This window comes from Nipponia nippon, unplaced genomic scaffold (genome assembly GCF_047370975.1).
Source record: "Nipponia nippon isolate SJK-2023a ecotype South Korea unplaced genomic scaffold, ASM4737097v1 scaffold_33, whole genome shotgun sequence".
Taxonomy (NCBI): Eukaryota; Metazoa; Chordata; class Aves; order Pelecaniformes; family Threskiornithidae; genus Nipponia; species Nipponia nippon.
The window spans coordinates 2,742,760-2,770,538 of record NW_028262351.1 but is presented as its reverse complement, the minus strand read 5'-3'; the positions used below and the strand labels follow the sequence as shown (position 1 = coordinate 2,770,538).

The window sequence follows — 27,779 nt, the reverse complement described above, 5'->3', positions numbered from 1 at the left end:
AATTTTTTTCAATACTCATCCTGAAGAAAAAAATATCTGTAATTACATTGCTTGGGAATATTTTATGAAAGTGAATCTTAGATGAAATCCTGTTGAAATATTCATTGGAAAGATTTCAATCAGCTCTTACAAATAGCCTTTAGCTTTATAATTTTCATTACAGTCTGTTTTGTTATCTAATCAGCAAAAGCAGTGAAACAGATTCCATCTACATACCAGGCATGCAAAGGGAGAGTAACTCAATGATGGGATACAAAACACAAATGCAGCCTTGAAACACGTCTACAAAAGTAACTGGCCAAATTAATGGTAATGATTTATATTTTAAAAGGAAGGGTTTCAGCTCCTGTTACAAGTAACAGTAACTTTCCCCTTAAAGGTCACATCAATGTTTTTGGCAATACTCCCCTGTTGTTCAACAATGCATCTATGGAAGCATGTTTCGGCAGGCTTAGAAATATATGGTGCCTATGTTCCCTGCTTCCTGCCTTTGTTATACTTAAAGCTAAATTGCTGTTGGACTCCTTCCAACCATAACATGCTGCAGTGCACTGGCAGTGCTCTAAGAATTTGGTTTAAAAGCCAGGAAACCTGGAAGTGATGACAGGAATCTGTTTAGAGGCAGACAGATCTGACACTCGAACTCACTGGCACCACCATCTTTTCAGGGAAGGACTTTCAGGCCTTAGTTGAGCAGTTAATCACAGTTTAGCAAAATCTTTCCACTGAGTGCCTTACTGGGTAGCAAACACTTCAATGAGTGCTTGGAATTTGTGATAAAATATTCACATTTCAGATAGATCCTAATATTCTTCCTTATTATCTGTGTGATTAACAAACCAGGGATAGAATATGCTGTAACATGAATGATCCCTGAAGGAACCGAGAGGCTTGCAGGAAACCAGCAAGGGAAATGTGCATCATCTCTAAGCTATGCATAATGTTTCCCTCTGAATTAAAGAGCTGAAAGTGCGCTTGGAAGGATTTTCCTTGGGGAATTTTATAAAAAAAAATGAAGGTCCTAAGCAGCTTATCTTAAAAGTAAAATACTCTGACCTGGACAGGCAGAAATAATATTTACTTTTACTTCTTTGGATTTGACACTGTGGTGCTTATTGACTGACTTCACTGGGAATTTTATTCAGCTTTAAACTGCAGGAAAACAATTTTACAGTTAGCGCTAAACATATGCAAAATTTTGGAGAGGATGGGTAATGGTTATTTCCTACCTCTATACAAAATCCTTTTGAAGTCAATCCTTCTCTCCATTATCATCTTAAGCATTTTCTTGGAGGGACAGGCCTGTAGTTCTTCAGAGAGAATAACAATATTTATTCTGTAACTGAAGTGCATCCAAATTTGAAGCCGTATTCTTGGATGCCATTAAAAGGAAAGTTAGGATGCAAACACCTGTTACGCATTATGTTAGTAACCACTATTTCTGCACCATTGATTTAATTCTGATAATAGCTGTCACAGTTAAACCAACTCATTACCTCATTCTTACACTGTCAGTAAAAATATAAAGTTTTAATAGAAAGATGGTCAATATGCCATTGTACAAAGTGTGAGGGTAGATCTTGCAGAGCAAAAGATATTTTTTACAAAGTAAGACAACTCTGTTCTAGAGACAAAAAAATATCATAGAATCATCAAGGTTGGAAAAGACCCTTAAGATCATCGAGTCCAACTGCTAACCTAGCACTGCCAAGTCCACCACTAAACCATGTCCTCGAGCACCACGTCTACACGTCTTTTAAATACCTCCAGGGATGGAGACTCAACCACTTCCCTGGGTAGCCTGTTCCAATGCCTGACTACCCTTTCGGTGAAGAAGTTTTTCCTAATATCCAATCTAAACTTCCCCTGGTGCAGCTTGAGGCCATTTCCTCTCGTCCTATCGCTTGTTACTAGGGAGAAGAGACTGACCCCCACCTTGCTACAACCTCCTTTCAGGTAGTTGCAGAGAGCAATAAGGTCTCCCCTCAGCCTCCTCTTCTCCAGGCTAAACAACCCCAGCTCCCTCAGCCTTTCCTCATAAGACTTGTTCTCTAGACCCTTCACCAACTTCGTTGCCCTTCTCTGGACACGCTCCAGCACCTCGATGTCCTTCTTGTAGTGAGGGGCCCAAAACTGAACACAGTACTCGAGATGCGGCCTCACCAGTGCCGAGTTCAGGGGCACTATCACCTCCCTGGTCCTGCTGGCCACACTATTCCTGATACTATTCCTGATATACAGCTAAACACAATAAATCAACCTACATTCCATCAGTCTCTCTTTATAATGTATGTTTTAGTAATGCTCCAAAATACACAGCAGCTGTAAAGTTCATCCAGGAGGAAACTAAACACCCTCCACATAAGTTTACTCCAGCTTGTTTTACCCAATATTCTATCCTTGGAGAATGCTTTTTGGAAAGAATAAGACTTTGTAGCAATGTCTTATATTAATTTCTGCAGTGGTGGAATTTAAATCCCAAAAAATGTGTTGGAAAATACTCAGTACTCTTTGCTTCACGTAGCCATGCCACCAAGAGAAGAAGAAATGTGAGCATCTGCTCGTTCCACTGCAGAATGGTATAATCAGTACATTAACCTCACTGAAAAAGCAAAAGCCACAGCAATGAAGCAGGGAAAGATAGAATGAAACGAGGTTCAAGGAACTTGGACATGTTGGCAAGATGTTGAGGTGAATGGTTTGTCAAAGCTGATGTGACTATATGTTCCAGATCAGTCCCCATAGAGAGTGGATAAAGACCTCAATCAGGCCTTACATCTAAAACTGACACCCCAGCTGTGGGCTCTAGTGCCGGGCCAAGTATCTGAAGTGATAAATCAACTAATAACTGCCACTAGCTCAGCCCCTTCTATTGAGCAAGAGCTGTAAATACAAACCATAATCACACCCTTCGGCTGCAACTTCCTTTTCACTTGACTGTCCCGTCACACAGACAAGGCATTGCCTTCAGCAGCACCCACCTGCATCACCACGACATAACACACAAGCACAGACAGCCAAACCCCCTCTCCTCTTGGGCTGGCAGAGACAGGAGGTCACTAGTGCAGGCACACACACACACGACACTCTCTGGGTTCATAAGCTCTTGCACATTCACCAGATGGCACTGGGACCCTCACTCGCTCAGTAGATGACACCACCAAGGGCACCTACACCCTTGGCATGACTCCAGTAGCTGGCACCAAATCCACTCCTGCTAGTCCCCTCTCCCGTAGCTGGCACCTAGTCCTTGCAGCCCTCAAACACACACAGAGGATAGAAAGTGAGATTATGCAGAGAGACAGTTAAGAAAAAGGATTAAATGAGAAGGCAGGAGAGACTGCGGGGATCAGGAGCGGGGCTCAGACACATGTACTGACAGCCTCATTTTACATGTGACTGGTCCTTTAATACCCCTTTCTGTCTAGTCCCCACTTTGTTCTTCCCCAGTTCCCTTCCCCTAAACATTCCTTAAATTTTGCATAGTCCCACAGGACTCAAGAAGGGTGTAACTTTGGCTATTGGAAATTAATGTCAGCATCACACTGCTATTCTGTGACAACTGAATGGTTCCATTGCCAATCTAGAAACAGGCCTATAATTTCCCTATGCAACACATTATAAAATTCAGTGTTAATGCATTTGTAGAAATTATGAAAGTGAAGGCAGTGGACTCTAAATCATTGAACTTTTTATGGGAATTCTGAGAGGGGGAAAAAGTGACTTGTTTTTACAAATGATGCAATTCCTGCTGTTAAAATGAGTCAATAAAATGCAGCAGGCACAGTAATTATCACACACAGTCATCTGATGTTTACTTCTGAACCTGATAAGGGGGTACACCAGCAAATTATACAGTGAGATTCCTAGACACCTGTGAAGGAGGAAAGGATACTGAAATTTTCACAGTGAGCATATTGTTATCTCCCATCTGAAGACAGAGGTAAAGGACATACCCAGGGCTCAATGATTTCCAAGCTAACTGCTGAGTGAATGCTAGAATGAAGATCATAAATTTTTGTGGATTGTGGTGCTGTGGGTGATGCACACAGTGGGTCTGTATAAAACTCAGCTTCTAGAAAACACCACACTATTTCCTGTTGTTCTTAAGGGACATAAAATTAATGTCCCAAGGGCTACTAACTGGGATTTTTTCAAGCTGGCCAGCTTGAGAGAGTGTGGCTTTCACATTAATAACCTTACAATTTATGTAAACAGGTAGAATTTTGCATCATACCAGAGCAAGAGGTATTTGACTACTGCTTCCCAGCAACTCTGAAATATATAGTCATATTTCTGGAACTTTTAAAAAAATTCTGAAACCAAACTATTTACAGATACCCAATACTGGAATGGAAAAGTATTTACATTCCTAAATCACACTTAGATTTCTATTATTCCTCTTATTATTTCAGACTTCCAGAAGTTTCCTGCTGATAATTGCAGAAATTCCCTCCCCCCAGCATTGGGGGAGGCTGCGATTTTCAATAGCACTTGACATACAGCCACATATTCTCATTTTTGCTACAAATACATGCTCTGAGTTTTAAGTGCTTGTTAAACACAGCCACAGTAACATTGTGGGGAAGCATCCCAGAACGACCTCGGCAAGCTTGAAACAAAGCATTCAGTATACAACAGGCATCAGTCAAAGTTTAATGAGCACTACATGATACAAAGGATTTCTGTGGCTTGAATACTGCCCTTTTACCAGGACGTGAGTTGGAAAAGGGTTGGGTTATTTATAAATAAAACATAAATGTTTGGATGCTCATGTGATCAACATGAATTGCTCAAAGTAGATGATTGTAAAAATCAGTCCTAATTCTCCTTTTTCTGGCATCACGGAGCAGCACCTCTAATGTCAGCATTTATGACAATTTTGCAGTGATGGGAGAAGAAAACTAGGTTCAATATCATAGTTGGCCTTTTTATGCAGTGTCTTTTAAGATACGCAGTTGCTTAATGGTGGTCTCCTGTCTTGGTTTCTGTTATCCCATAAATAATGTCGAAACAAGTGTGTGTGTGTTTTTTTTTTTTTAAGTATCCCAACTTTTGCTGGCATTAACAGATTCAGCCAAAAGGGAAAGAGCAGGCCTGGTTCTTCTCTCCTTTCTCTCTGTTTTTAGTGACTCTGGAGGTAGTGATTTCAGTGGACTAACTCCCTGAACTTCTTGTTCAACAAAGTGTTTCAGCACAAATTAAAAGTTAAGCACATTATTTAGGCCCACCAGAGTCCCAGGGACTGAATCATGTGCCCAAAAGTTAACCGCATGCTTGAATGTTTGGCTGAATAAGCACAGAACAACTGAACCACAGCCTTAAGCTAGCATGGGGAGAAGTCTCGTAGAATCATAGAATATCTCAAGTTGGAAGGGACCCATAAGGATCATCGAGTCCAACTCCCTGCTCCTCACAGGACTACCTAAAACTAAATCATATGGCTAAGAGCATTGTCCAGACGCTCCTTGAACTCTGACAGGCTTCGTGCCATGATCACTTCCCTGGGGAGCCTGTTCCAGTGACTGACCACCCTCTCAGTGAAGAACCTTTTCCTAACGTCCAATCTGAACTTCCCCTGACGCAGCTTCATTCCATTTCCCCGTGTCCTATTGCTGGTCACCAGAGAGAGGAGATCAGCACCTCCCCCTCTGCTGCCCCCCTTGAGGAAGTTGTAGACTGCGATGAGGTCACCCCTCAGCCTTCTCTTCTCCAAGCTGAACAAACCAAGCAACCTCAGCCACTCCTCCTAAGTCTTGCCCTCAAGATCTTTCACCATCTTGGTCACCCTCCTCTGGACATACTCTAATAGTTTGATGTCCTTCTTATATTGAGGCACCCAAAACTGCACACAGTACTCGAGGTGGGGCCGCACCAGTGCGGTGTAGAGTGGGACAATCGCCTCCCTCGACCGGCTAGCTCTGCTGTGCTTGATGAACCCCAGGACACGGTTGGCCCTTTTGGCTGCCAGGGCACATGGTTGACTCATATTCAACTTGCCATCAACCCAAACCCCCAGATCTCTTTCCACGGGGCTGCTCTCCAGCCTCTCCTCCCCCAATTTGTACGTATAACCAGGATTACCCCATCCCAGGTGCAGAATCTGGCACTTGTTCTTGTTAAGTTTCATACAGTTGGTGATTGCCCAGCTCTCTAGTCTATCCAGATCTCTCTGTAAGGCCTCTCTACCCTCAAGGGAGTCCACAGCTCCTCCTAGTTTAGTATCATCGGCAAACTTACTTAATGTACATTTGACTCCTGCATCCAGATCATTTACAAAAACATTAAAGAGCACTGGCCCTAAAATTGAGCCCTGGGGAACCCCACTGGTGACTGGCTGCCAGCCTGATGTAACCCCATTTATTACAACTCTTTGAGCCTGACCCGTCAGCCAATTGTTCACCCATCGTATTATGGACTTGTCTAGCTGTGTGCTGGACATTTTGTCCAGAAGGATACTGTGAGAGACACTATCAAAAGCTTTGCTAAAATCAAAAAAACCCCACATCTACTGGCTTCCCTTGGTCAACTAGTTGGGTGACCTTGTCATAAAAGGAAATTAAGTTAGTTAAGCAGGACTTTCCCCTCATGAACTTGTGCTGGCTATGACCAGTGACCGCATTGTCTCTCAAGTGTTTTTCAATAACCCCCTGAATAACCTTCTCCATAATTTTACCAGGCACTGAAGTGAGACTGACAGGCCTGTAATTACCAGGGGCTTCCTTCTTACCCTTCTTGAAAATTGGGACATTTGCCAGCTTCCAGTTGACTGGGACCTCTCCAGACTCCCGAGACTATTGAAAAATAATGGAGAGAGGTCCCGCAATAACATCAGCCAGCTCTTTTAGTACCCTGGGATGAATCCCATCAGGCCCCATAGCCTTATGTGCATCCAGCTGGAGCAGCAAGTCTCAAACAAATTCAGAGTCGGCTGGGAGTTTATCATCCCCCCAGTCACGGTCTTCCAACACAGGGCTCCGGGGGTCCCAGGGCCCATCATTGGCGTTGAAGACAGAGGCAAAGAAGGCATTAAACGTCTCCGATTCGTCTACGTCCCTATTTGTGAGGTGACCGACCTCATCAAGTAATGGACCAATGTTATCTCTGATCCCCCTTTTGCTGTTAACACATTTAAAAAAGCCCTTTTTGTTGTCCTTCACAGTGCTGGCCAGCTTGAACTCTAATCGAGTTTTGACCACACAAATTTTCTCCCTACAGTGGCAAACAGCATCTCAGTAATCCTCCCGTGTCGCCTGTCCTTGCTTCCAATGTCCGTACACTTTCCTTTTCCACCTAAGTTCTAGAAGATCCCTGCTCAGCCAAGCTGGCCTTCTTCCCCACTTGCTTGACTTCCAACACTTTGGAATTGCCTGCTCCTGACATCAGCATTTGAGATTTAATTAGGAAGAGGCAGAGCATATTACTGCTGCTTTGGCTCTCCCTTCCCACAGTGGCACTTCTCCAAGCAGAGCCCTTGAGAGATGGCTGAGGCCCAGGTCCCCAAGGACTGTTCTTCAGCTCCTGTAGCTCTGTGGCAGCTCAACCTGGGGCCAGCAGCAAGGCTTGGGGGCATTCGCCTTGTTCTGGTTTCAGCTGGGATAGAGTTTTCTTCCTAGTAGCTGGTAGAGTGCTGTGTTTTGGATTTAGGATGAGAATAACGTTGATAACGCACTGATGTTTTGGTTCTTGCTGAGCAGAGTTTACACTAGTCAAGGACTTTTCAGCTTCTTGTGCTCTGCCAGGTGCATAAGAAGCTGGGAGGGAGCACAGTCAGGACAGCTGACCCAGACTGGCCAAAGGGCTATTCCATACCATATGACATCATGCTCAGTATATAAGCTGGGGGAAGAAGAAGGAAGGGGGGGACATTGGGCGTGATGGCATTTGTCTTCCCAAGTAACCGTTACGCGTGATGGAGCCCTGCTTTCCTGAGGATGGCTGAACATCTGCCTGCCCATGGGAAGTAGTGCATGAATTCCTTGCTTTGCTTTGCTTGTGGGCGCGGCTTTTGCATTACCCATTAAACTGTCTTTATCTCAACCCATGAGTTTTCTCCCTTTTACTCTTCCGATTCTCTCCCCCATCCCACCGGGGGGGAGTGAGCGAGCGGCTGTGTGGTGCTTAGTTGCTGGCTGGGGTTAAACCACGACACGCCTCCAGTGGGGAAGCGTTCCACCTTACCATTCTCTGTTCCAGTCTCCTGTAATGCAAGAGCTCCTGGCGCGATTTCCCAGGCTCTGCTCTCGCAGGGGGCTGTGCAAGCCCCAGCCAGTCCTTCCCTTTCCCAGGCATCTTCAGGTAAACTTCTTCCAGCCCTAGCATCTCTAAATATATCTCATTTCCACTTACTCCTCATGGGCAGGCCCACCTCTGCAGCCCCCTCTAAAGCAGAGCTGTGTATGCACGCTACTGTTCTCCCCGGGGCTGTGGTCCCTCCTTCTCCCCTCTCTTGTGTGCAGCCCTACTCTTTCCTTGTGCTTCCTCTCTCCCTGCTGGCAGGACTCTCCCCAGATCCCCCACAGCACATTTTTCCCCACATCAGGGCTCATTCTACACCCTCATCCTTTCATTCCCCATACTGGAGTCCCACACGGTCTGTATCACAGATCCCCTCCTTGAGGGATCCCCGGGCTCACCCATGCCCAGGGTTATGTGCATTCACCTTCCTGCAGGGGGAAAGAAGTTATTAGGGTGTCAGACATTAAGTTCAAACCCTGGGAAGGACGAGCAGAGCACTGCTGCACTGCTACACTGCAAAGCATCAGTGGGAGTCTTGAACCAGTTGCTTGATCTACAGACAATTGCAGCGTTGCTTGGTGCTGTGAAACAGATGGCACATGGGCAAACATATGCCTCCCATTTCCCACTGTTAGCATTCTTGATTTTCAGGAAAATCAGGGTGTCCAAGGCCCTGCTGCCTGCCCTGTTCCCTAGGGGCTGGCAGGACCATGCACCAGGCAGTGGGGCAGGCATGTGGAAAGGGAGCACATCAAGCCTTCACATGCTTGGCCAAAAGACAGCAACGCATGCAGGCAGATGTTTCATGTCACCAGCCCAGCAAACAGACCATGGCTTTGTGCTTAGTGCTTCTGTGTAATCATGATTAAAAACTAGAAAGCCCAGGCGCTCTCTCCTCTCTGTGCCTCAAGTCTTTGTTCTGTCTAGGTTTTAGCTGGGAACTCCTCACACAAAAAGCAATGTCGCCTCATAGAAACGTTTCCACACTGTATTATGTCTGTGCACTGTGTTGCTCTTTGCAATTAAACCTACCAGAACTAAATTTAACATGGACTTTTTTAGGAAGTGCTTAGATGAGGAGTTTTGTCTGAGCTAAGTGGTTACCATAGTCTGCCTCCAGTGGCAAGGAGCTACATGTGGATTAACAGCCTCTGTTTCTCCAAAGACTTTCACCTTGCTGTAGCCCTGCTCTTTGCTGAAAGCTAGCCTGTATGTCTTGGTTTACAGTGTGATTCCTAAAAACAAAACCTTTCTGGGTTTGAGAAAAGTGTATTGTAGACTAAGCTGGTTTTACCCCTACCAGCATGGGAAGCACTCATCCTGATCGCACTGCAGTTTGAATGCTTTGAAGTTTACCCAGTGTGAAACTCCACATACACAAAAGTTGGGAGTGGCCTGGGTATAGCACACATATCTGAGTCTGGGTGGATTCAGCATTTGGCAGAACATTAGCTGTGGTATGTCAGGTTCACTAATTGTATACGGGCAAGAGCTGATATAATCCAGAATAAGGAAATTATGTACAGAGCAAACTCAGTTATTACTTTGCCATTGTATGCTTGACTGATCTCCATAAATACATTAACAAACTTTAAGTTGCTATTTCTCAACTTTGTTTACAGTGGATTTTTTTTCAATTATGTCCAATTAATTAAATAGGTAAATTTAACATTTAACAAAGCCAGACTACAAACCATTGCTTCTATAGAAAATTACTTCAGAACAAAAAGAGTCATGACGATTCGTATGGAAGCTGCTTCCTTCTGCAATCAGCAAACATTTTGGCCAGCAAGGATCTTAGGTCCATACAGCATGCCTCACAGTCCTCATCCTTTCTGGAGTCCACATGGGTTCACCTGAGAGAGCATGGCATAGGTCCCTTCTGGGGGAAGAGGGAGGGCACACCTGCATCTTATCCAGGTATAGGCTTGGGATGCAGCTGGGACACATCTCCAGGCATATGAGCACTCTCATTGCCACAACATAGGCCTATAAGGAAACAAAAAATAGAGGAAAAGGGAAAAATCCAAGAAAAGGATAGTGAAATGTAGAGCCAGGGGAAGAGAGGAACAGCAAATAAATATGGAGTATGAGCCCAAACAGAGCCCAAATCAAAAGAGAACTGCTCGCAGCCTTTTTCAGGTTGAAGCAGCAGCTGGCCTCGGAAAGGAACCACTCTTGGGAGAAAGAAACTATTTTAAACTGCCCTCGTGTTCCTGTCCTTTAACAGTGACTCACGCTGTTCTGCTTGCTCTCAGCTTCAAGGTTCAATTCTGTGTTAGGACATTGACTGAAAAAATCTGGAGGCCTATACACACCTACTGACAGCATGTTCATCCTGACTCCTACAGAAACTGGGGGTTGGGAGGGGTTGAAGCACCCCAAACAATTAAAAAAAAAAACCAGAAGAATAAAAAATAAAACTGAAATCACAGGCTGCTAGGAAGTGCAAAGTACAATGTCAGCCATAGCACTGTGCTTGCCTGTTGGGCCAGCAGAGGTAGGGGGATGCAAGTGACTTCATTCTTAGCCACAGCGGGAGTTTTTACTGAAACTGTCAATAGCGTATTTAGATCTAGACCCTAGAAAGTAGCTAAATCAGTCTCACCCAGAGAAAAATAAAGGCAAGTGCTTAACACTGAAGACTTCATAATGTTTATCTGGATAGAAGACAATTTGAAGTCCAATTTCACATTAGCTCTTAAAGTAAAAAGTATTTTTCAGTTAAGTCCTGAATGAAGCAACTTCAGTCACATGGTAAGTTCTAGGCCACAGTGTTTGTTCTGAAATAATCTCCCATAGAAATGGTGGTATATAAAGAGTTGAAGAAAGAGAATGCCAAAGAGCAAGAAAATAAATGCCCTGACTCTTACGGTACAGCTGCCTTTGAGTGCAATCAGCCAGTGTCAGCAGTTATACAGTTGCCACTGTTAAATCGTTTTCTAAATTCTGCCTGTTTTTGTTATTGTAGCAAATCTGACCTCATCCTGGTCCCATGCCAGAACCAAAGAGCTGCTCTATTTACCCACTGTTGATGCAATATCTAAACTCAAAAGGTTTCCAATAGCTGTTTTGGATGGAGGGGAAGAAAAAAGCAGTGCTAGAACAGCAACTTCTGACTGAAACATAGTTTAAGGTACTCGCCAGTTTATCTCATCTAAGTCCATGAGTAAAGGCTTCTTTTTCTTTTTCTTTTTCTTTTTCTTTTTCTTTTTCTTTTTCTTTTTCTTTTTCTTTTTCTTTTTCTTTTTCTTTTTCTTTTTCTTTTTCTTTTTCTTTTTCTTTTTCTTTTTCTTTTTCTTTTTCTTTTTCTTTTTCTTTTCCTTTTCCTTTTCCTTTTTCTTTTCCTTTTCCTTTTCCTTTTTCTTTTTCTAGAAGCCCATACTTCTGGATCAATTTTCTGTCCTTTCAGTTCTAAAAAACTTGGCAGGGAGAGGAGGGACACTTTAAAACTAGATTTAAGTCCAAACCAAAATCCTGGATCCTAGCAATGGGCTGTTTTCAAGTTATTTACTTATTTATGCTGTTTTCTTATATTTTTAAAATGCCAGAAGGGACCATTAGCTCACGTAGTTTGACCTCTTGCATACCATAGAATTTTTGTGTGTTAAGGACATGTTTGTCCGAGGAGCATCTTCTGGGTACTTTGCTCTTGATCTGAGGATTTCAGATCACCACTTGCCTTGACAGTATTTTATCAGCACGTTGATCACCCTCACCTCTCCTCTGAAGTCAATAGAGAGACAATATCCTTCATCTGATCAGGAGACTAATGGTAGCCTACTGTGAAATGGGATAAGGCAACCCAGCAGCTCACTGGCCCAAAAAGCACTGCTCTGTCTCTCCTATTACCTTGTGCCAACTTCTCCCCAAGCAATTAAATTCAACAATTAAAAAAATCCCTCATCTTGGTTTAATCTGCTTATGGAAGGGTCTGACAAGCATCAGAGCCCTGGGCTAGGAGCAGGGAGAGCAAAGCAAGTCCTTCCCTTACAGCAGCAACCTGTTAGATTAGCTCTGCCACTCACAGACCCATAGCCTCAAACTGCCAGGAGGGACGAGGAAAGGCTTTTGAGCTCAGGGGTGCTTAATCACACCAGTAAAATTGAGGCTAAATGCAGGCTCTACTGGACTGCTTTTACTTATATTTAATTACATTAACTGAGTAGATAAATGTGCAGTTGCATCCTGGGCGATGCAGGGAGGGAAGAGCTGTTAACCCCTGTGCAGCAGGGAGGGGACATCAGGAAGGTCATAACAGGTACTAAAACTAATGACTCTCTTGAGTCCTTAATTTTCAGTAAGGATTTTAATTCCTCAGATGCTTGTTTAAGCATCCGTTGAGGATTATGACCAAGAAATCAGATATGGCATGGCTGTTTTTTGAAGAAATATTCTCTGAGTGGTAAGTGGGTGTCTCTGTTTTTTTTGGCTTGGTATGAGTTTGGTGTAGTGGTTGCTTAGTTTCAGCCACATCATTTCCTTGGGTCTTTGGTATACTGGAAATACACTACACTTCAGGGTAAACATGATAAATTAAATATCATAACTATTTTTGTGTGTTCATAGCTTATTCTGTGTGTAATGCAGCTGAGCTGCAGGCCAGAAGGCTGCTGCATTTGCCCTCTTTTTGGCTTCTCTTCGTGAAGTCAGATAAACCCATGGGGAGGAAGCGGTGCCTGGTCTGAGACCTGAGCGTGCTCAGCTGGTGAGAAGGAGAGCTTGGGGAGGCCGGGATGCATTGCAGCAGTTGCAGAGGCCTGTCTGTGGCAAAGAACAAGCCACAGCGAAGCCTCAGAGATGCCTACAGAACAAGCAGACCTCCTCAAGACCTAGGAGAGACTCTGTACAGCAAGCTGCTGGAAGTTGTTAGAGCAAGAGCAGGAAGAAAAAAGGATGGGCATTGCAAGGTCACCATGGGTGGGAAGAAAGGTGGTGGTGGGGATACTTGGTTTTGGCTACTTGTCCTGGTTTTTAAAAGCTATCTTATTTTAATACGCAGTTTTGAGTGTTTTTGGAGGCTTCTGAAGTTGTGTCTACATTGGTGGTGTTACTGTAATTATATTTAGGCATTGGGTTTGCAATAACTTCATATAACACTCTGAGTCTTCCAATGGTTTTATATTAACTAGTAACACTTGCAAGTCAGAGAGAAACAAGACATTCTTTTTTTTTTTTGAGGCTGGTTTTCTTCCAAGAGCTAGAAAGAAGATGGTGAAGAGAGACAGAAGAGCAATGCTCCAATGTACCTATCCCTATCCCCAAACCAGGTCCAGTGTGCGTTGTTCAGGCCATTTGATTAACTCTCTCACTTGACCCAGACCCTTAGTCCCTGGATCCTCCAGACTCCCATTTTGCAAGCTCTCCCACCCCAGAAGTAAAGCTGCACTGCTCAGCTTGTTTCTTCCCCAAGCCTTCTTCCAAACCCTGTCCCAATTAAGTCTGTCCCGACTCCCAGCCTGGCTGCAGCTCTTGGGCTGCACCACTGCTGCCTACCAAGCTACCGGTTGTGGGTACCACTATACAGGTTTCTCTGACAAAGTCTCCTCCCAGAGGAGGCTCTGGGAACAAAAGGTAGGGTACAGGCAGATAAAAAGCAAAATCCTATTTTTAGTCATGTCAAACATGGAAAGATTTAAAGCAGACTCTCTTTTAAGTTAAAGCTCTGAGAATTCCTCAAAGGATATTTTTTTCCTTTCTTCTTTTCTGTGGAGCTACACCCTTCACAAAAAGAACAATCTTCCTGCATCAACATATGTATAGAACACTGTGCCAACCATCTATCTTCTAACTTGGCACATTTTTCCTTCAGTGCAAATTCCAGTAAATGTTTTTGTCAAAGAGAGAGGAAAATGTTTTATAGATTCCATAAAAAACACTTTCTCTCTCAGCCAAACCACAGTAACTTCATAAAATGAATTAATTTTTCATAATGCATCAGAGAGTGGAAAATAATCTGTTGTAAATTTCTGACATGAGAATTACAAAAGGAATAAGAATGAACGTAATCTACATCTGATAATTAGCACAAGGGTTAGTACATACTTACACTATGTCATAAAATCTCTGAAGCAGAAACTGAGATCATCTGTACCACAAATGGCATGTGAATCTAACAAAAACATAATGCATATTTGGTAAAATGCTTATATTAATGTCAATATTAATATCAATATCCTATGAGGACCATCTGAGGGAACAGGGATTGTTTAGCCTGGAGAAAAGGAGGCTGAGGGGAGACCTTATTGCTCTCTACAACTACCTGAAAGGAGGTTGTAGCAAGGTGGGGGTCGGTCTCTTTTCCCAAGTAACAAGCGATAGGACGAGAAGAAACGGCCTCAAGTTGCACCAGGGGAGGTTTAGATTGGATATTAGGAAAAATTTCTTCACCGAAAGGGTTGTCAAGCATTGGAACAGGCCGCAGAGGGAAGCGGTTGAGTTACCATCCCTGGAGGTATTTAAAAGACGTGTAGATGTGGTGCTCAGGGACGTGGTTGAGCGGTGGACTTGGCAGCGTTAGGTTAACGGTTGGACTTGATGATCTTAAAGGTCTTTTCCAACCTAAATGATTCTATGATTCTATGATCAATATGTTGTTGATCTTATATCAATATAATGCTTTGAACATTCATCTTTTTCTCGTCAGATCTTCCTATTGCTCAGTTCAAGCTTACACTTGTCACCAGCATCTTGTTATAAGTTATTGACTTTTTTGCTTGTTTTGATTTTTTTAAGGAGTGTAGAAATATGATGAACGGTTAAGTTCTTTCTTTTGATGTTATCCTACTCACTCCACAATGACCAAAGTAGATTATATTTGCATTTCCTCTTCCCTGATAAGGAGGAAAAAGAAATACTATTTCGAAAATATTTTCAAAAGGCATGTGACTGATTTGCAGAATAGAGCTAAATCCTCTACTCTTTTCTGGAGAAATTGGCTTAGCAAAGAAAGGATCAAAGATTCAGCAGAAATCATGTTTCATGCTGAAAAAAAAAAAAATCTAAAATGCTCACATGAGGAACTTTTCAAGGCTGCTGTCGTGGTTTAACCCCAGCCAGCAACTAAACACCACACAGCCGCTCACTCACTCCCCCCAGCCCAGTGGGATGGGGGAGAGAATTGGAAGGGTGAAAGTCAGAAAACTCGTGGGTTGAGATAAGAACAGTTTAATAATTGAAGTAAAATGAAAAAGAATAGTAGTAATAGTAATAGTAATAGTAGTAATAATAACAATAACAATAACAATAACAATAACAATAACAATATAATATACAAAGCAAGTGATACATTATACAATTGCTCACCACCTGCCGACCAATGCCCAGCATGTCCCCGAGCAGCAATCGCTGCCCCCTGGCCAACTCCCCCCAGCTTATATACTGAACATGACCTCATACGGTATGGAATAGCCCTTTGGCCAGTCTGGGTCAGCTGTCCTGGCTGTGCCCCCTCCCAGCTTCTTGTGCACCAGGCTGAGCATGGGAAGCTGAAAAGTCCTTGACTAGTATAAACACTACTTAGTAACAACTAAAACATCAGTGTGTTATCAACATTATTCTCATACTAAATCCAAAACACAGCACTATACCAGCTACTAGGAACAAAAATCAACGCTATCCCAGCAGAAACCAGGACAGTATCCACCCCTTATTCCATACCATATACGTCATGCCCAGGTCTTACCCTTTCTAATACATTCCAATTAATCACCACCACTTTTCCAGTCTTTTGAGACAGATATAGATAGATATATAGATATATAGATATACACACACACAGAGATATAATTTCCTTAGTCTATAGGCTCTCCCTCTAAAACATTTGTTGAGTTCATTTAGTCCGTGACTTTGGGCTTCATCCATCCTAACAGTCTTTCAGGGCAAGAAAGATGGTGTGTGGTGTCGGATTGTTGCATGCTGAAGCCAGTTTTGGTTCCATCACCACTGCACTTTGCTTGGTTTCCTCAAAGTTCATTCTTCATTAATTTGGGCGATTCTTACTGTATACTGTTGATATGGCACATATAGTAATCATTGAAGTGATGACATCCAGTATTATATAGCAATTAACATCATACCATTCAGTTCATTGGCTATTTTCACCCAAAATCAAATCCCCTTGAGGTACACATTGGACTTCCCCATCCTCCCACATCACCCACCAAGTGCACCCAGGTCCTTGAGCAAAAGCAATCGCACAAATGGGTTTACCTCTGCCTGAGGCAGGAGTAACCCAGACTGTCTTCCCCATCATATTTTTTAGGTGCACTACAGGGACTTCATCCCCCTCTACAGTACATAAAAGTTTTGACTGGGCAGGGCCAGCTCGATTGGCAGATCCCCTAGTGTTGACTAACCAGGTGGCCTTTGCTAAATGTGTATCCCCATGTTTGAATGTCCCACCACCCATTGCTCTCAGTGTAGTCTTTAACAGTCCATTGTACTGTTCCATTTTCCCAGAGGATGGTGCGTGATAGGGGATGTGATATACCCACTCAATGCCATGTTCTTTGGCCCAGGTGTCTATGAGGTTGTTTCGGAAATGAGTCCCGTTATCTGACTCAATTCTTTCTGGGATGCCATGTCTCCATAGGACTTGCTTTTCAAGGCCCAGGATAGTGTTCCGGGTGGTGGCATGGGGCACAGGATATGTTTCCAGCCATCCGGTGGTTGCTTCCACCATTTTAAGCACATGGCGCTTGCCTTGGCGGGTTTGTGGGAGCGTGATATATAATCGATCTGCCAGGCCTCCCCATATTGATATTTCAGCCATCGTCCTCCATACCAGAGAGGCTTGAACCGCTTGGCTCGCTTGATTGCAGCGCATGTTTCGCATTCATGGATAACCTGTGCAATAGTGTCCATGGTCAAGTCCACCCCTCGATCACGAGCCCATCTCTATGTTGCATCTCTTCCTTGATGGCCTGAGGTGTCATGGGCCCACTGAGCTAGAAATAGCTCACCCTTACGTTCCCAGTCCAGATCCACCTGAGCCACTTCAATCTTAGCAGCCTGATCCACCTGCTGGTTGGTTTGAAGTTCTTCAGTGCCCCGACTCTTGGGTACCTGAGCATTGACGTGACGTACTTTTACAACCAGGTTCTCTATCTGGGCAGCAATATCTTGCCACAATGCAGCAGCCCAGATGGGTTTGCCTCTGCGCTGCCAGTTGCTCTGCTTCCATTGCTGTAACCACCCCCACAGGGCATTTGCCACCATCCATGAATCAGTACAGAGATAAAGTACTGGCCGTTTTTCTCATTCAGCAATATCTAAAGCCATCTGGATGGCTTTCACCTCTGCAAACTGACTTGATTCACCTTCTCCTTCAGCATTTTCTGCAACTTGTCGTACAGGACTCCATACAGCAGCTTTCCACCTCCGATGCTTCCCCACAAGATGACAGGACCCATCAGTGAACAGGGCATATTGCTTCTCATTTTCTGGCAGCTGATTACACAGTGGGGCCTCTTCAGCATGCATCACCTCCTCCTCTGGCGATATTCTGAAATCTTTGCCTTCTGGCCAGTCCACGATCACTTCCAAGATTCCTGGGTGACTGGGGTTTCCTATTCGGGCCTGTTGTGCGATTTGTGCGACCCACTTACTCCACGTAGCATCAGTTGCATGATGTGTACAGGGGATCCTCCCTTTGAACATCCAGCCCAGCACTGGCAGTTGGGGTGCCAAGAGGAGCTGTGCTTCAATACCAACCACTTCCGAAGCAGCTCGAACCCCTTCATATGCTGCCAATATCTCTTTTTCAGTTGGAGTATAGCCAGCCTCGGATCCTCTGTATCCCTGACTCCAAAACCCTAGGGGTCGACCTCGAATCTCCCCTGGTGCTTTCTGCCAGAGGCTCCAGCTAGGGCCATTCTCCCCGGCTGTGGTGTATAACACATTTTTTACATCTTGTCCTGCCCGGACTGGCCCAAGGGCTACTGCATGAACTATCTCCCGTTTAATTTGTTCAAAGGCTTGTCGTTGCTCAGGGCCCCATTTGAAATCGTTCTTCTTCCAGGTCACTTGATAGAGAGGGCTTACCATCAGAGAGTAATTTGGAATATGCATTCTCCAAAAAGCCACAACACCCAAGAAAGCTTGCGTTTCCTTTCTGCTGGTTGGTGGAGACATGGCTGTCATTTTGTTGATCACATCCATTGGGATCTGACGACGTCCATCTTGCCATTTTATTCCTAAACCTGGATCTCCTGTGCAGGTCCCTTGACCTTACTTTGTTTCATGGCAAAGCCAGCCTACAGAAGGATTTGGACTATTTTCTTCCCTTTCTCAAAAACCTCTTCTGCTGTGTTGCCCCATGCGATGATGTCGTCAATGTACTGCAGGTGTTCCGGAGCCCCACCCTGTTCCAGTGCAGTCTGGATCAGTCCATGGCAAATGGTGGGGCTGTGTTTCCACCCCTGGGGCAGTCGATTACAGGTGTACTGGACCCCCCTCCAAGTGAAAGCAAGCTGTGGCCTGCACTCTGCTGCCAAAAGGATTGAGAAAAATGCATTAGCGATGTCAATGGTGGCATACTACTTGGCTGCCTTTGACTCCAGTTCATATTGAAGTTCTAGCATGTCCGGCACAGCAGCACTCAGTGGCGGCGTGACTTCATTCAGGCCCCGATAGTCTACTGTTAGTCTCCACTCTCCATTAGACTTTCGCACTGGCCATATGGGACTGTTAAAGGGTGAGCGAGTCTTGCTGATAACTCCTTGGCTCTCCAGTCAACGAATCAACTTACGGATGGGAATCAGGGAGTCTCTGTTGGTGCGATATTGTCGCCGGTGCACTGTTCTGATAGCAATTGGTACCTGTTGTTCTTTGACCTTCAGCAACCCCACAACAGAAGGGTCCTTTGAGAGACCGGGCAGGGTAGACAGCTGTTTAATTTCCTCTGTCTCCAAGGCAGCTATGCCAAAAGCCTGCCGGTACCCTTTTGGGTCCTTGAAATACCCTCTCCTGAGGTAGTCTATGCCAAGGATACACGGATCCTCTGGGCCAGTCACAATGGGGTGCTTCTGCCACTCCTTCCCAGTTAGGCTCACTTCGGCCTCCAATACAGTCAGCTGTTGGGATCCCCCTGTCACTCCAGAAATACAGATGGGTTCTGCTCCTTTATAGCTTGATGGCATTAAGGTACACTGTGCACCGGTGTCTACTAGAGCCTTATACTCCTGTGGGTCTGATGTGCCAGGCCATCAAATCCACACAGTCCAGTACACCCGATTGTCCCTTTCCTCCACCTGGCTGGAGGCAGGGCCCCTCTAGTCCTGGTCATAGCATTCGTTACTCACTTCTTGTAAATGCGAGTCAAAAATCCCTTTATTAGGATCGGAAACAAAATCAGCCCTTCTACCCTGTCTGGGGAACTGCTCGCTGGAAACTGGAGCTGCAACTCTCCTGGGAGAACCCCCTTTTGTAGTTGTTTTTCCTTGCAAGTCACGTACCCGAGCCTCTAGGGTCGAGGTAGGTTTTCCATCCCACTTCCTCATGTCCTCTGCGTGGTCATGCAGGTAAAACCACAGGGTGCCCCGTGGTGTGTATCCACTATATCTTCTCTCTTGAGCAGAGGGATGCTTACTCCTGATGGCTGAGATACTGGTCCATACAGGTGAGGAGTAGGATATATCCTCTTCAAGTTGCTGGACCTTCTGGGACAGTTTCTCCACAGCCGAGACACAGGCCTGTAGCGAGGAAGAGAGACTTTCTTCGTATTGTCGGAGTTGGCCAGCCATTTCATCCACCGTTGGTCCCTCTTCATCTTTCCAGGTCATTATTGCCAATGAGTTGGCATATGACGCTGGTGCGCTCCGTACAAACTTCCACCACGTGGGTCATGTGCACTGGACTTCATCTGGATCTTTGGATAACTGCTCATTGTCCAGGTCATTATAAATCACCTCCAGCATGGCTAATTCCCTCAGGTACTGGATACCTCTCTCCATGGTGGTCCACTTGCCTGGGTGACATATAACATCTTCCTTGAAAGGATACCTTTCCTTCATACCTGACAGGAGTCGCCTCCAGAGGCTGAGGGCTTGTGCCCCTTTTCCAATTGCTTTGTCAATGCCCCCTTCCCTAGAAAGGGATCCCAGCTTCTTGGTTTCCCTACCCTCTAATTCCAGGCTACTGGCCCCATTATCCCAGCATCGGAGCAGCCAGGTGATGATGTGCTCGCCTGGATGACAGCTGAAATCTTTTTGCATATCTTGCAGCTCACTCAGGGATAGGGATTGGGTGGTTACCATCTCATTTATGGGTTCTGCCTCTTCCTGTTCCTGCTCTCTTGATGGCCCTGGTTCATCATCAGCCCTTACTACACGAGTTGATTTTCTTGTGTATTTTCTCTTCTTTATAGGGGCAACTCATACTGGCATGGGTTGGTTCTCTGGATCCGCCGCAGTGCCTGTCGTGGGGGCTGGCGCAGCCACAGTGTCTGTTTTGGGGGTTGGCACAGCTGCAGTTCCTGTCGCAGGGGCTGTCTCAGCCGTGGGGGCTGTCGCAGGGGCTGGCACAGCTGCGGGGGCTGGCACGGGGGCTGGCGCAGCCACGGGGGCTGTCATTTTGTCATCCGATGCAGAGACCTTCTCTTCCCCTTGCAGGTTCTGAATAGTGTTGAATAGGGCTCGGTAGGCATGGGCCAGGCCCTAGCACATTGCAGTGATTTGTGTCTCCCTAGAATTGTCAGGGTGACAGCATACTTTTTCCAAATACTTTACTAGTTTTTCAGGATTCTGCACTTGTTCAGGGGTGAAGTTCCAAAACAATGGAGGGGCCCATTGTCCTAGGTACTTGCCCATACTCTCCCACACACCCTGCCACTCATAACTATCCAGCGTTGGAGCAGATCTCTGGATGATATTCTTAAACTGCTTATTAACCTTAGACAAAACCGAAACAATATACCCAAGAAATACCAATGGATATATCTTAACTACCCAAGGATGTTCAAGATACAAAAAAGTTGTTGTAATGAAGGAGGAAACATCATAGAAGAAGGCAGTGAGGGTGCCATTCTGTATTTCCTCCATAAAAAACCTCTCAGAGGAAGAGGTATAATTGCTAATTGTCTCCATGAGGTGGTACCCGAAGTACAGTAATGGCTTCATTACAGAACCCAAATACCAGATAGCGCTCAAGGTCAGTGTTTTAATAACAAATCTCCCAGGCAAAACATCACTAATCACTTCAGAGCACAGCAAACTGCAACACCCAACACCAATCTTTAACATGTACTTGCAAAAACAAGAGCATGATGCAATTCAGGTAGACTAATACCAAGAGCAGATGAATCAATATTATGACCAGAAACTGTTAACAGATACAAATTCCTTAATACACTCTGGTTAATCTGTTATTATCTCAAACCCTTCGTGCCCCACGTTGGGCGCCCAAAAGGACTGTCGTGGTTTAACCCCAGCCAGCAACTAAGCACCACACAGCCGCTCGCTCACTCCCCCCACCCCAATTGCAAGGGTGAAAGTCAGAAAACTCATGGGTTGAGATAAGAACAGTTTAATAATTGAAGTAAAATGAAATAGAATAGTAGTAATAGCAATAGCAATAGCAATAGCAATAGTAATAGTAATAATATAATAATATATAAAGCAAGTGATACACTATACAATTGCTCACCACCCGCCAACCAATGCCCAGCCAGTCCCCGAGCAGCAATCGCTGCCCCCCAGCCAACTCCCCCAGTTTATATATTGGGCATGATGTCATACGGTATGGAATAGCCCTTTGGCCAGTCTGGGTCAGCTGTCCTGTCTGTGCCCCCTCCCAGCTTCTTGTGCACCAGGCTGAGCATGGGAAGCTGAGAAGTCCTTGACTGGTGTAAGCACTACTTAGCAACAACTAAAACATCAGTGTGTTATCAACATTATTCTCATACTAAATCCAAAACACAGCACTATGCCAGGTACTAGGAAGAAAAATCAACGCTATCCCAGCTGAAACCAGGACAGCTGCCAAGTCACACAGGATTTGCAGTGATTTTTGTTTCAATTTTCGTTATTGTTCATAAATCCATGAAACACATTTATAACATGGTATAAATTCTTCTGAAATTTCTCTCCTTCCTCTGCAGATTGGTAACTATTTAAAAATGTGCTGGTACTCTTCAGCATCCAGGAATCAAGTGCATTAGCCACTCCCATTTGCAATGCTCAGGTCCTTCAGCAGTGTAAGTAGTGATACTCACGACGACATACATCAGTCTTCCCCTTAGTCTAATCCCCCGGTTCACCTCTGTATACCTGCTTGTCCAAACCTGTCACAGCAGTGCATAGCCAGCCACCACTCAGGCACAACTGCTCTGCTTCCCAGAGTTATGGTATTTTCTAAGCTGTTTCTAACTGACACAGCTACTAACCTGCTCTTCAGAAATATTCTAAAATCACAGACTTTCCCAAGTATTTAATCTAGGTAGAAATATCTTAGCATACACTGATTGCGTGTAGCTCCCAGGAAAAAAAAAAGGCTCCAGGGATGGTCTTCCTCAGCTCCCTCTAGAGTGTCAGCAGGACAGCAGATTATAGAGATGAAGCCAGTAATAGTTTTTTGTATTCTTAGTCCTAAAAACCTCAGCACAGCTGAACTTTGCTCTGGCTCAAAATGCTTTTGCTCTCCTTGGGGCTTTTAACACACTAAGTCTTTCAGTTTTACCTCAAATCTTTTCTTCCACCAAGTAATCTTGACTGGACTCCTAACAGCTCCAGTGCTCCTTCAATGAACTCCTGGCTCAGCTGAAGCCAATGTCATAACTCCTCTGGCCTGCAGGAAAGGCAGGATTTTAGCTCTCATTCTTGCAAACTTTCTTCATCTTCACTTTACTCCTTCATTCTTATTTTTCATTTCCTCTTGCTGTTTCCTAAGCTTCGTTCTTCATTGCTGGTTCATAGAAATTTGCCTCAAATTCTTCTTTTCCTTTGCATTTTCTGCTATTCAGAGGCTCCACTTCTTTTCTTTAGTTTTGCATCAGGAGTGTCTGTGTCCTGGTTCAAATAAAATCACCAGAGCCTTTTTACTGGCTGGGTACATTTAGTGCAAAGTCTCACTGCAAAAGTGAATGCTTGCTCACCTCCCAGAGCTAGCTGACTGTTCATCATGCAATACCCATCTTGCCTGACTATTTTCTTGGGGTTTAGGCCATTCCTAAAATACTGTTGCTTATGAATGCAAACAATTCAGGGCATTTTGCTTCCTGAATGCAAAATGAACTTCTGATATAGAATCATAGAATCATAGAATCATAGAATAGTTTGGGTTGGAAGGGATCTTTAAATATCCTGACCCACACACATTTTTAGTCCTTGATGCCCAAGTGATGCAACAGGCATAGTCTCAAAGAGTGACCTTTTGCTTCACTGGAAGGATGCACAAGCCTCCTCCTCTTCATGGTTCTTTGATTGGAGATGGTTAAAGTGCCATGGTTTTGAGAAGTTTATTTGGTGTATGAATTGTTTTGACTGCCAGTCCACAGCATGATAACAACGTGTCCTTAGCATTTGCTCCTTGGATAAAGTAGATTGAACATATATAAAACAGGAGCTTGCAGTTATGTTCAGGAATGCAAACAAGGAGAAACAAAAGAGAAATACTGCAAGCCTGAATGGTGACCTGCTGTCTCCTGTGAAAGAGAGGAGATACAATACAGAAAGAAAGATTGATTCAATTAATCAACTGGCTGCCAGGGTGGTAAATAGTTGCTTCTTGTAGAAGCAAGTTGTAGAAAAGATGTTTATTAATGAAGATGTCTCTACTTAGAACATACTAGTTATCTTTAGAACCATCATGTTGTCAGTCTGCTGCACTCCTCTTGTTTTCACTACAGCCATGGAAGTTTTCCCTTGGAAGATGCCTTTACACAACAGTGAGATCCTGAACTTTCTTTGAAATGCCACCAAAAAACATCTCAGTGTCATATCTGTATTCTGACTCTTTGAGGATTCAAAATCACTGCTCCTTTGGATGAGTAGCTTGCTGACACTGATACTGTTTGGAACTTGAGTCTTCAATTGCTGATTCATACAGCAGTTGGCTTAAAATAAATGGCAGTTCTGTGAACGTGTGTTTTCTTGTTAGGAAAATATCACCTCCTTCCCTGCAGAGATCAGGAAAAGGGTTTTCTCTCCCTTTCTCTCTTCCCTTCACCACCAAAATTCATGTTCATCAGAATACTTCCTGTTTAATTTAGTTCACACCTGCTGCTTTTGCAGTGTCTTGATGCTGTTAACATTTCTACAAGTCTTTCTAAATGGTAGAAAGAAATGGTTTTCTTTGAGGTGTGGGATGTGATAACCAGAACTGAGCTACAATCTGAAAACATATTTAGAAAATGGAATTTGTAAATGTTGTCTCTTGTGGTTGGAGTTATAGCAGCATTATTTTGATTCCAGCCTCTCAGTATTAAACTACATCTTGAAAACCAAGAGCTGGGTGAAGGATCTTTTAAAAGCTATTCTTAAGACACATTGTTCTAGAAATACCTAGTGGTTTGTGTCTAGATCATTTTACTCTGGACACCTGGGTAAATGCACAGGCCTATAAAAATGAAGAATGATGAGTCTGGTCATTTCTAATTTCCTTTGAGAACAAACATGATCAGTTATAAAACAGTAATTAGTAATCAGTAATTAATTAAAATTTAATCTCCTTGAGTTGGTGGTAAGAAATTAGGAGTTAGTCATGCTAATCATGCCTAGGCTAAATTCAGAAGCTCCTTCCCTGTCAGGTGTGTTTGATGGCCCATATCAGATTTTGTAGCATCATTTTGGCTGTTTTTGAGTTTCTCCCTCTGCTTCCAAATTGAAACTGGGAAAGTCTGGATGCAAACAAATATCCCAGCAGCACTATGAATTCTGATGCCAATAGTACTTGAACCTGAGAGTCCCATGCTGAAGAGCTAACACAATTGTTTGGTGTCTCTCAAGTACCATTTTACTTGATTTGTCTTTTGGGAATGGTTCTTGCAGTCAGCCATCTCCCTATTCATGTCCAAGTACTGCTTTGGAGGGAGCTGGCTGGAGGAGCCCTGAGCGGAGCCAGTGAGTGAGCCAGCAGTTAATCAGTGTAGACAATCACATTGCCAGTGCTCAGACTCGCTCCTGGCCCTCTTGTATTTGGCAGATAGGCATAGCCTTTGACTCATCTTCTAATGATGCCCTAGGGCTTATGTGGTTTGTTTCTGCAGTTCTGATACTTAAAATTAGTTTAATAAAATAAAATCTGTATCCTTCCATTCAGACTGACCTCTTCATGAGCCCTGGAATTGTATATGAAAAGTTGCTGTAGGCCAGAGTATGGTAAGAGGCCACATCTGGAGTGCTGTGTCCAGCTCAGGGCTCCTGAGCACAAGAAAGGTATGCACCTACTGGAGTGAGTCCAGAGGAGCCATGAAGATGATTAAGGAATCAGAACATCTGACGCACAAGGAGAGGCTGACAGAGCTGGGACTGTTCAGCCTGGAGAAGAGAAGACTCAAGAGGGATTTTATCAATGTTGTCGTGGTTTAACCCCAGTCGGCAACTAAGCACCACACAGTCCCTTGCTCACCCTCCCGCCCCTGGTGGGATGGGGGAAAGAATCGGAAGGGCAAAAGTAAGGAAATTCGTGGGTTGAGATAAGGACAGTTTAATAATTGAAGTAAAATAAAATAAAATATTATAATAATAATAATAATAATAATAATAATAATAATAATAATAATAGTGAAAAGGAAAACAACAACAACAAAAAAAAGAGGAACAAAACCCAGGAAAAAAAAAGTGATGCAACCCACTGATCGACACCCAGCCCGTCCCTGAGCAGCGATTGCTGCCCCCCAGCCAACTCCCCCAGTTTATATACTGGGCATGATGTCATATGGTATGAAATAGCCCTTTGACCAGTTTGGGTCAGCTGTCCTGGCTGTGCCCCCTCCCAGCTTCTTGTGCACCTGGCAGAGCATGGGAAGCTGAAAAGTCCAGAGAGGTCGTGGAGTCTCCATCTTTGGAGATATTCAAAGCCCAACTGGACATGGCCCTGGGCAGCCTGCTCTATGTGACCATGCTTTGAGCAAGGGGTTGGGCTAGATGATTGCCAGAGGTGCCTTCTAGTCTCAGCTGCTCTGTCATGCTGTGAATAGAGAAGGATGTAAAAAGAGGTCCTTATTATTACTTCTTACAGAAAACATTCTCAAGAAAGTAAGTCTACAATTTTGTTAATCTCTTTGTCACATATGGAGGTATTGCTGTCTTATGAATAAACCTGTTAGATGCTTAAGGGGAGAAACAATTTTATTGTGCTCATGCAAATTATATGCATACAAATACTATATGTACTTTATCTTTGAAAATTGGTGATAGCTATATGTTCTGCAGATTTTTTTTCTCCCCCTCTCTCCTTGTGACAGAATAGCTCACCACAGACAGCATTTTCAACCTCATAGTGTTGAGGAAGTCAAGGGGCAACCCTTGTAACTGGAAGCAGCAGCTAGCTGTACTGCTACTATTCTTTGAATTTTCTCCAGTCAAATATCCAGAAGGTTTTGAGAGATTTAACATATGAGCACATATTTTAAAAATTTAATAGCTTGGGGACTGAAGCTGACTTGAGGCTGCCTGTAAGGTCATAACTGAAGGTCATAAACTGAAGAACTGCTGTGGATATAATGTGACCAAAAGTGATGGACAAAACAAGAATAGGAGCTGTCAGGCCCAGAGAGATGGTCACAAGGAAAATAATGAATGATATTCAGGAAAAAAGACAAGGTGTAGGAACTAGGAAGACTAGCCCTAATACTTAAAACAACGTAGTCTTGTGTAGGAAAAGAGCAGAGAGAGAAAAATCTTTTTAATGATGATCATGTGCTTTTTCTGTGTTTTCCCCAAGGGTGGTGGAGTATTTTCATAAATCTATGACTAATTTTTGAGTTCTGGATTTCAAGACAATTCTACAATTAGGTAAACCTTTTAGTATTTTAATGAGTACTATATGCATGCTTTCAGCCAAGTTAGTCACACACAGGAGCACAAATTTTTTACTAAACAGTCTATTATTCATGAAAGGTTAATAAATATGGTTGGGGATGTAAAGAAGGAGTTAATGCTTCTTTCTGTAATAAAAATGATCATATATTTGATGTGGTAGGTCAAAACCTACTCAGAACTAGGACAGAAAATAAACAGTGCTTTTGCAAACAAAATGCCTATCTTTAGATATGAAAGACTTGGCTTCTGCAGAAACATTATGGAAGATGGGAGGGTTTTTTTTGGTGAAGCTGAGGACGTCTCTGTGTAATTAACTGGTGAAGAGAGTAGTGAGGCTATTACTAAAGAGAAGTGATCCAGCATGCTGGCATTGCCTGGCTGAATATGAATCTACTTAGGATGCCAGTCATTTTTGTAATAATGAACTAGCGATATGACTTTGATATTAGTTTTATCTGATTTCAAATCAATCTTTTAATCTTTTTGTAATGTTATTTTGTTAAGTGATAGAATTCCTATGGTTAATGATATATTCCACTTCTGATTTTTTTCCCTTCTTTA

At 43.8% G+C, this 27,779-nt stretch overlaps 1 protein-coding gene across 2 annotated transcripts in view; it reads right to left on the bottom strand.

The window, feature by feature from the left end:
• LOC104011930 (sorting nexin-18-like) overlaps positions 1 to 27,779 on the bottom strand; it is a 102,058-nt gene that overhangs the window by 30,963 nt on the left and 43,316 nt on the right. The window contains exon 3 of one of the 2 annotated variants that reach the window (XM_087770741.1): positions 23,764 to 23,878. The exons of the other annotated variant lie outside the window; for it this stretch is intronic. Coding sequence (XP_087626867.1) covers positions 23,813 to 23,878 — 66 coding nt within the window. The 3' untranslated portion in view covers positions 23,764 to 23,812. Of the gene's footprint in view, positions 1 to 23,763; positions 23,879 to 27,779 lie in introns of those variants that run through there. 2 annotated transcript variants of the gene reach the window in all.